Source organism: the organism of the source record quoted next, unplaced genomic scaffold (genome assembly GCF_019419815.1).
Source record: "Pyrus x bretschneideri cultivar Hongxiangsu unplaced genomic scaffold, Pyrus_bretschneideri_v1 Contig11, whole genome shotgun sequence".
NCBI classification, from domain to species: domain Eukaryota; kingdom Viridiplantae; phylum Streptophyta; class Magnoliopsida; order Rosales; family Rosaceae; genus Pyrus; species Pyrus x bretschneideri.
Window position 1 is genome coordinate 2,293,004 of NW_025999402.1, and position 10,405 is coordinate 2,303,408.

Genomic DNA, 10,405 nt, shown 5'->3' on the forward strand with positions numbered 1-10,405 from the left:
CCCAAGTTGAGTTGTGTTACAATCAATTGCCCAACACGCGTGTGGGTGATTTTTGGTCGTTGCAAAATTCACATTTTGATCAATGATTATAAATCTCTTACATGCGTGAGCGATTGATATTAGCGAAATTTTACATGTTTTCTTGTCGAACAACAAATTTCGATAAAAAGCTTGCAACAATTCAACTATGACATCAAAACATCTACTCTGTACTGAAACAAAAGACACAAAACTAAAGCGGACAAAAGCTACACAAAAAACTATAAAGCAAACATCACCCAAATTGATCTTAAGTCAAGTTCACAAGAACCATATCCACCAAAACCCTAAAACGACTCATTAGCCTAATGGGTACTACTGTCATTGCATCTAACCGTGAAGAAAATTCTGAACATATTCTCCGGTGATCCATCTATTTTGAGACTTAATATCTTATTGAGGCCCAGCCTCCTTGTTGAAAGTAGAATAAGCCCACTTTCAAGGTTTGTAAGTTAAAAAAAATAGCATTTTGGAGCCCAATTGCCTCTTCGTTGCAAATTGTTAGCAATTTGTCGTATTTTGATCTGGAGACTTTGTTGACGTTATTGACACTCTAAAAATCTCGTTGTGTACTACTTATAAGCACAACCACTCATAAGTGTGTTTTCCTTCTTAAATATCGAAAGTTTGAATTGTGCAATAAAATTTTTAAAATGTCAATAACATCAGCACCACCCAATAGAAAAGTTTAAAACTTTATGAAGTGTTGGTCATAATATATTGATTATTGAGGCCCTTAGCGCTAAGCAATGACCAAACACATCAGAAGCAAAATTTAAAAGGAAAACTAATGAAAATGGCTTGAAAACTTTGAGTTTTAATGATAAGTACAAAATAAAGGGTAAAGTGAATAGTACCAGGATTGACTTTTTAATGTAAAAATGTGGTTTTTCGTTAAAGTGAACAGTACCATGAGCTTTTCGTTAAAACTCCCAAATTTAAATGTTACATAAGTTGGACTAATTCAATACAAACAGGTACGATAAAATTAAAACCAATAAAAACTAGCAAGTCAATGACCCCAATGGGAGAAGAATAGACTACCAATAGCAATAGAGGAGATAAGCTCATTTGGTTTCAATGAAGAAACTGTCAAAAAGCAATGTTATCCAGATCTTTCCTCCACTAAATCACCATTTTAGAAGGATTACTGACTATTGACTTTGAGTCGAGTTGTCTTAGCCGCCAAGTAAACACTGTCTTCCTATCTCTGTAAAACCCAGAAGGAGTTTAATCCAGTGATATTATCCACAAAAGGGTGATTAATTAGTAAACTTGATTAGTTGGTGCTTATATCATGGCTGAAGTGAAGCTGTTGGGGTCTTGGGGAAGCCCATTTAGCAGGAGAGTGGAAACAGCTCTGAAGCTGAAAACTGTGGAGTACGAATTTGTTGATGAGGACCTGCAGAGCAGGAGTGCTTTGCTTCTGAAATCCAACCCAGTTCATCAGAAGATCCAGACCAATAACTGAGTCCCAGGTCATTCTCGAGTACATTGATGAGACTCGGAAGGAGGGTTTTCCCATTTTGCCGAAAGATCCTTATGAAAGAGCCCAGGCACGTTTCTGGGCTAGGTTCATTTATGAAAAGGTAAAAATGTTTCACTTTAATCTTTCCGTATTAATTATATAAAAAAAGTTATCTTGCGTTATTGTGCATCTAAATCATTGATGATCAAGGTTATTTTTAACAAAGTTGATTATAGCATGAATGTGTAGTTTACATTAACAGCATGTTTAACATAAGCATGTGAATGGTGATTTTGCATTGAGTCTATTAGCCGGAAATTCTTTTGTGACTACGAGTGTAAAATGTTTATATAACTAAAGCTTAGGTCATTGATTAAGTTGAATTTTGTTTGAAATGTGTACTTGTGCAGTCTGGATCAAACATGACAATGCATGTCTGACCCTACATAATATGTTGGTAGTATAAAATGTATATGCTATAGAATATGAATTATTGATAAGTTAGTTCTTGTATGATATATGTAGTCTAGATTAATGAAATTTATATCGTACCTGTCGAGGTTTCTTTAAAAAAAATGTGGTCTAGACTAACAACTTGAAAACATATGTCTGGTTACATAAAATCTGAATTAGTGATCAAGTTGATTCTTATATAATATGTGTGGTCTGAGATAATATCATAATAGTTATACATCTTTAGTTTGGCAAGTGAACATTATATAGTCCTATTTTCTGACAGCACTAATTAATTTTGCACACCATAATATGCCTAATAAGCTAAATTCGTATTTGTTTGTTTACTTTACTGCTTGCCTGCAACATGGAAAGCTCTCTGGGGCAGTGAGGAACCTGAGAAGGCTGTGGAAGAAGCCTGTGAGCTTCTGAAAATACTGGAAAATGAGCTCAAAGACAAGAAGTTCTTCGCAGGAGAGACTTTTGGACTTGTGGACATTGTTGCCAACTTCATAGCCTTCTGGCTTAGAACCATTCAAGAACTTGTTGGAGTGGAGCTGTTGAGCAAAGAGAAGCTTCCCAAACTCTACAATTGGAGCGATGAGTTTTTGCAGTGTCTTTCAGGAAAATCTGCCTCCCAAAGATAAATTAGTTGCTCACTTCCGTGGTCGCCTTCAAGGCACCACCACCACTACTACTTCCAGCTAAAATGGTTCATAAATCAGTCATAAGATGGTTTACTTCGAAGCATTTCGTAGTTCATGATATTTATAAGAATAAATTCAGGATTGCACTTGTTGCTAGATCGCGTTCTCTTGTGTGCGCGCGCTCGCGTATGTATGCATATATATCTTGTTAGACGTGATATTACTATGTACTCTAAGCTAGATTGAGGGGTGGGCAGAGTTCGAACACCGAAGTGCAATGAATTGACGAAGAATGTCTAATACACTTATGTAATCCACCATTTGCAAAGTACTTAGTTACTTATATATTCTCTATACCGCCAAATCTTTTTTATGAAATCTATGAAATAAAAGTTTTTCAACCAATTATCATTGAAATATATGATTTCCATTTACATATAATCAGAACAACGTTAACTATAATATTTGCCTCCTACAGAAAAATGTAAAAAATACATTGTTTATACATAGTTAGTAAATCCGTATATAATACGTGTATTACAAATGAATTTTTCAATATACTTTTATTTTCCGTACAAGCTTCAATAATTCGTTAAATTACACATTTTAGAACTTTAATGTACAACATTCGTATTATACACATGCTTACATACATTTCATGTTTAGTACACGTAATTTTCACACATCTTTCAGTGTCACACATGTGATGCCCCGATCCCAACATTTGTTTATGATCAACACGTGATATCAAAACATACCAATATCTATCTTACCTACCTTTCAAGACATGACCAGAAATAACCAACGGTTCCATACCTTAGTACATTTTCCTCTTATTTTATAAGTGCATCTAACCTTTGCTTTAGATTGCCTATGTACCATGTCACAAGATCAAGCCATTCATAGTTCATCCTTAGATAAACTCTAACATTTCTCATGGCATTCCTAATTGTAAAATATAAAGTTATAGTTAACTTCGAACGTAAGTGATGAATCTATATGTCATTCCATCTTTTACATACTTCAAAAAGATTTCTAATAACAAAAGCATAACCAATAACATTTCAATGGACCAACAAGGCACAAAGTTTAATATTTCCCCACATTAATCAATCAATACTATCAAACATCACTTCCCTAATCGTAACAAATCCAACATCCATAAGGATTGCCCTAAATTTCTACTAGTATTATAAGGTAACAACATTGTAATCTCAAATTACACACAAGTGTAATCTTGAGCAACATCTACTCACAAGAATCTAACGTTCCGGACCAACTCAACACAACCAACTTGGAAAAGGGATTATGGACCAAGGGATTCCAGACCAATTCAACGTAATCCAACTGTAGAATGCGTATTGACCCCCAATGTGGATTAACCAAGTGAAACCATAGGCATCGATACGATAGGGTGGTCCCCCAATACGAATTAACCAAGCAAGACCACCTATGGATCTAATGTGGTCAGGTAGGCAATGATCCCTAAACGTGGATTAATTACCAGGCAGAATCACCCTAGAATGCGTATGATTCCCCAACAAGGATTAGCTAGGCGGAATCACTCCTAGAATGCATATGGTTCCCCAATGCGGATTAACTAGGTGAAACCATAGGCTTGCATCTAATAATGTGGTTCCCCAATGCGAATTAACCAAACGGAACTACCCATGGAAATAATGAAGCCAAGTAGCCAGTGACCCACCAATGCGGATTAACCATATAGAGTCACCCCTAGAATGTGTAAGGTCCCCCAACGTGAATTAACCAAGCAGGACCACCTATAGAAATAATGAACCACGTAGGCAGTGACACCCAATGTAGATTAATCAAGCAGAGTCACTCTTACAATGCATGTGGTCTCCCAATGCGAATTAACTAGGTGGGATTATCCATGTACCACATTGTTACATGGTGCAATCACATCATCCTATTATACATTCATTCAACATGAATCACAATTGTAAGTACACACAAGCACTATTGAATCCACATGAACAACAATTCTCTAATCATACATATGTACAAGTTCTACATAATACTTCTAATATGGCCCTTGTCTTATCTGCTCATACTAGTATTTGCACAATATCATTACTATCATTTATAATTCAATACACACATAAATTTTGGTTAGGTATCACTTACACGCAATTCGAGGCACCCATCCAAGATGGCTTGTTGATCAAGATAGGTCCACTAAACTTTGTCGGGTCTCTAGTAAACTTAATTTGAGTAATTGAAGACATTTCGGGAAATTTGACCAAAAGTCAACCCTTGATCAACGCAGTCAACGGTAAAATTAACAATCATCCGTAATCCAATCCAAAATATTCACACATCAGAAGTCGATCTGTAAACTTTTAAATACTCAAATATTATGTATAATCACATACAATAATTTTGTGACGATCAAACGGTCGGATCATACGATCAACAACTATAATAATCCAATCCACAAGATTCTCATGTTAGATTTCAGATCCATAAATTCCTAAGGTCTTCAAAACATACAAACAACAACACACTATAATTTCAAGACGATCCAATGATCGAATCTCTGTCTACTAAAAAGATCGAGTGGTGGTCAATTACGAAACCAAGTCCAAATGATCGAATTGCGTCAAACGGGTATCAAAACTAGAGTCAAAGCATGAAGGTGGTTTCCATCGGGACGACGATGGATCGTCCGAAACCCCAAAATCGTTCGAACGTCGATTCGACGTCACGGGGGCTCCCACGGCATGAACCTTGATCGGGTTTTATTGGGGTCAAGGTGAGTTGAAAACTAGTGAAGGTGGATGTCGAAATGCACGGAGGACGATGATCGTCTGTCGGGAAACTCGGGGATTCCACGGTTTCGATCTACCACGAACAACAGCCAAACAACGAATACCTGGGGTGGAAAATAAAGCTTGAGGAGCACTGAGTCGATCTGTGGTGTTGTTTGTTTCATCGTCGTCGGAATTCGACGAGATCGCCGTCACAAATTCACCCGGGTAGCAGGTTATCCCGGGCCAGACAATAGAGAAACGGGTCGTACATACCCAGTTTTTATTTCGAAACACCCCTAATATGGGCTGGGTTGAGTTGCCATGTATGAGTGAAATTACCATTTTGCCCTTTCTTTTGGAAGCTTGTAGTTTATTTGTTATAACTCCGTTTCATATACAGTTTTCACTTACACGCTCATAGGATCGAGCTCAATCCAGAAATACTAAAAGTGACCTTAAAAGGTCTACGGATTGTTTATTACAAAAAATCAAACTTTATAACTAAATAACCAAAATTCCAAAATTAACTGAAAAATAAGATTAATTTTCCTAAAATACGAATACGAAATATTGAATAGTGGAATTCGGTAATGGAATTTCACAACTCATATTGTGAACATTTTTAATTTAATATATTATTGAAGAAATAAAACAACTATTTCATCTATTAAAATGTAAAAAATGGCCAAATTTTTTTAAGTAATTTTCTAGAAAAGTTACCAAATAATGCACGTAGTTATTTTTCACGTACTATATCCCGTTTCATATTTTACTAACTACGAGAAGTACCAATGACTATGAGAAGTGACAATTTTTTTCTTAATATATATATATATATAATGCCTTGTTTGCTATGATGCCATCGAAAACAAAGGTTTACTGAGCAATACTTATAACCGTGTGTGACCAAAACTATTATCTTTTAATATCACCTAGTTGTAATTATTAATAAGATTAGTAGTCCTCTCCTTTTCGGGCGCTCTATAAAACCTTCTAGTGAGGAGGTTAATCCATGCGAGTTTTTTTTAATCTTATTAAATTTAATTCATGCACGTAATAAACACATGATTATACTAATAAGTAATCAAGTCCGGTCCATTGAAAATTAGTGATGTCAAACAAATGTATGCTAAAATGACTAATTGGCCTAAATGGGTACTACTGCCATTGTGACCGTGAAGAAGATTCTGAACATATTCTCCGGTGATCCATCTGTTTTAAAACTTTATGGCTTATTGAGGCCCAACCTACCTTGTTGAAAACAAAAAAAAGCCACTTTCAAGGCTTGGAAGCCCAAACCGAATAGCATTTTGGAGCCCAATTGCCTCTTCGTTGCAAATTGTTAGCAGTTTGTCTTATTTTGATCTGGAGAGTTCTAATTACACCCTAAATCTAATTATCTAATCAATGTATCTACCATTTGGAAAGTTTTTTATCTTCATTTGTAAACTAGAGGTCTTAGGTTTGATTCCTTTGAATTTGAGTTCAACATGATTACAATTAGCTCATTATGTAGCTTAAATACCCACCCTCTATATTGTTGTTTAAAGAGAAAAGGGCGTTGACGTCATTGACACTCAAAATCTTGATATTATGTACCTACTCATAAGTGTATTTTCTTTTTAAATAACGAAATTTGGATTGTACAGTAAAATTTTCGAAATGTCAATACGTCAGCATCACCCAATAAAAATAGTTTAAAACTTTAAGAAGTCTTGGTCACAATAAATTTATTATGGAGGCCCTTAACGATAAGCAATGACGAAACACATCGGAAAAAATTTACACAAGTTGGACTAATTGAACACAAATAGGTAATATATGATAAAACAAATAAAAGCTAGCATTAGCACCAAATGGAGAGTAATACAATATCAATACGGCATACAAGGGGAAGAGATCCGGAAGAGATCCCCTCCGGATCTCTTCCATCAACCCAATCAATTAATTTGAACTCTTAAAATTTGATCTAACAATTAAAATTATTATAACTTTTAAGAGACCTCATATTTATAGTTGTTGGATCAAATTTCAAGAACCGAAATTAATTGATTGGTGAGCTTTAGTTGAAGAGATTCGGAAGAATCTCTTCCGCAGATAAGCTCATTTGGACATGGTTTTCAACGAAGAATTGTCAATAAAGCACATTTTCTAGATCTTTCCTCAATGACATAACCATTTTAAAATTATTATTGACTATTGAACATTGTGTAGAGTTGTCTTGACTGCCAAAAACACTATTTTCCTACCGCTATAAAACCCCAAAAGAAAGATTAAACCAGTCATAATATGCACACAAGGAGGAGATTAATTAGTGTTAAACTTGATTAGTTAGTGCTTATATCATGGCTGACGAGGTGAAGCTGTTGGGGGTTTGGGCAAGTCCATATAGTAGGAGAGTGGAAATAGCTCTGAAGCTGAAAAATGTGGAGTACGAATTTGTTGAGGAGGACCTGCAGAGCAAGAGTGCTTTGCTTCTAAAATCCAACCCAGTTCATCAGATGATCCCTGTGCTCCTGCACAATGGCAGAGCGATAGCTGAGTCCCAGGTCATTCTCGAGTACATTGATGAGAATTGGAAGGAGGGTTTCCCCATTTTGCCTAAAGATCCTTATGAAAGAGCCCAAGCACGTTTCTGGGCTAGGTTCATTGATGAAAAGGTAAAATGTTTCTTGTCTTGCTAGACAGTGAATCTAAATCATTGATGATCGAGGTTATTTTTAATAAAGTTGATTATAACATGAATTTATAGTTTAAATTAACAGTTTCTTAATATATATATATATATATATATATAAGCATGTGCATGGCGATTTTGGATTGAGTATATGTATTAGCTAGAAATGCTTTTGTGACTAACAGTGTTAATGTTTATATTATTAAAACTTAAAATCACTGATTAAGTTGAATCTCGTTTGAAATGTCTACTTGTTCAGTCTGGATCAAACCTGACAAGTGACAATACACGCCTAACCCTGCATAATCTGTTGGTAGTATAAGGTGTTTATACTACAGAATATGAATGGTTGATCAAGTTGGTTTTTGTATGAAATATGTAGTTTAGATTAAGATTTCATATCAAGAAAATTTATATCGTACCGTCGAGGTTCATTTAAAACAAATGTAGTCTAAATTAATAACTTGAAAACATAAGTCTGGTTACATAAAAAGTTTATGTCACAAAATCTGAATTAGTGATCAAGTTTGATTTTATCATGATATGTGTGGTCTCAGACAATAGTTATACAACATTAGTTTGACAAGTGAACATTATATAGCCCTATTTTCTAGCCCATGTTCCAGCTTATTGACCGCATTAATTAATTTTCCACACCATAATATATGTCTAATTAGCTAAATTCTTATTTTGTTTGTTTACTTTAGTGCTTGCCTGCAACATATAAAGTTCTGTGGGGCAGTGAGGAACATGAAAAGGCTGTGGAAGAAGCCTGTGAGCTTCTGAAAATACTGGAAAATGAGCTCAAAGACAAGAAGTTCTTCGCAGGAGAGACCGTTGGACTTGTGGACATTGTTGCCAACTTCATAGGCTACTGGCTTCGAGCCATTCAAGAAGTTGTGGGAGTCGAGCTGTTGACCAAAGAGAAGCTTCCCAAATTGTACAATTGGAGCGATGAGTTTTGCAGTGTATTTCAGGAAAGTCTGCCTCCCAAAGATAAACTAGTTGCTCACATCCGCGATCGCCTTCAAAGCACTACCACAACTACTACTTCCAGCTAAAACGGTTCATAGAATCCTAGTCATCAGATGGTTTCCTTCGAAGCATTTCATAGTTCATGGTATTTTAGAAGAAAATCAGTATTGCACTTGTGGCTAAATATGTATACGTGTCTGTGTGATTTCCTTCGAAGCATTTCGTGGCTCCGTGATGTTTTATAAGAACAAAATCAGGATTTTGCACTTGTGGCTAGATGGGGTTCTTAATACACACACGCAGAGTCTTTAAGGGAAAGGATCCCATTTATTTCAAAAAATGGAGATTAGTTGTGAGGCCAACACCATATCAAATTTCAATAATCTAAACCGTCTATTTTTCAAGTTGTAACTCATTGATTATATTGCAAAATATTAGCCAAATCGGAAATATTTGAGGTATCTAATTGAGTTCAAAAAAATTGACGAACATTATGTTCTAAGAAACATTGAAATTTCATCATGACAATTAAATGGGTAAATGATGTCAGATTAAATTGAATTTTTGCAAAATAAATTATTCAGATCGTTGAAGTTCAATGTGAAGTGGATCCAACAAGTAATCTCAATTTTAAAAAAAAAATGGAAGTCCCTTTACGTAAAGGCCTGCATAGCTATATATATGTATATGTATGCATATATATCTTGATGGATGTGACTACTACGTACTCTAAGCTATATTGATGGGAGGTGATGATCGCATGTTCGACTATTTATTTACTTCAAAAATTGCATTTTTCTTGTGACATTTTGGATTTAAATGAAAGCGTTTACACATTTTTTGTGCTTTCATGATTAGGCAAAGGAAATGACTAAATTGTATTATATCTATATGATTTTGTTGAGTCAAATGGAACTATTGCCATTCGTATTTTGAATGCAAGAATGTCTTTATCTTTTGTTTAAGAGAATGGCATTGTATAATTAGCTTGCATAAAAAGAGGACTATTTAACATTTTGCGAGGCTCCATTATTATAAGGCTAAACTTATTCTCACTTAAATCATATCAAGGTTTTCTATGTTGACAAGTAACAGTTTTCCTGTTACTTTGCAAGATTGAAAGGAGGTTTGACGGGTTAACAAAATGTGGAACACATGCCTTGCACGTGATGTATTCAATTGCACAAAGGCTGCCCTTATTCTCTTATCTACACCGACACAGAAAAGAAAGGCCTAATCCAATCTTTTTTATGGTGCAAGCCGTCATATACAATTGCAGCGGAGCAAGAGGCTTTAGACAATCAGATTCGAAAAGAGATGGAAATCCAGCTTCCTAGATCAAATTTCAGTTTGAGGGTTTCAAGCAAAAGTA

The 10,405-nt window shown here is 35.3% G+C and overlaps 1 protein-coding gene and 1 pseudogene across 1 annotated transcript; both read left to right on the forward strand.

Moving 5' to 3' along the window:
* The first annotated feature begins 1,081 nt into the window (after positions 1-1,081).
* Positions 1,082-2,961, forward strand: LOC103967345 (annotated as a pseudogene).
* Positions 2,962-7,615: 4,654 nt separating this feature from the next.
* On the forward strand, positions 7,616-9,299 carry LOC103967343 (glutathione S-transferase U8). Its single transcript, XM_018652391.2, has 2 exons — positions 7,616-8,041; positions 8,766-9,299. Exons 1-2 carry the CDS (start codon positions 7,727-7,729, stop codon positions 9,117-9,119), a joined length of 669 nt encoding a protein of 222 aa, XP_018507907.2. The 5' UTR covers positions 7,616-7,726; the 3' UTR covers positions 9,120-9,299.
* The last annotated feature ends 1,106 nt before the right edge of the window (positions 9,300-10,405 follow it).

Bases quoted from the DNA above. Each gene is read 5' to 3' on its own strand.
- LOC103967343 (XM_018652391.2), top strand. From the start codon at position 7,727: ATGGCTGACGAGGTGAAGCTGTTGGGGGTTTGGGCAAGTCCATATAGT. The intron at 8,042-8,765 runs GTAAAATGTTTC...TGTTTACTTTAG, and splicing joins CTAGGTTCATTGATGAAAAG to TGCTTGCCTGCAACATATAA.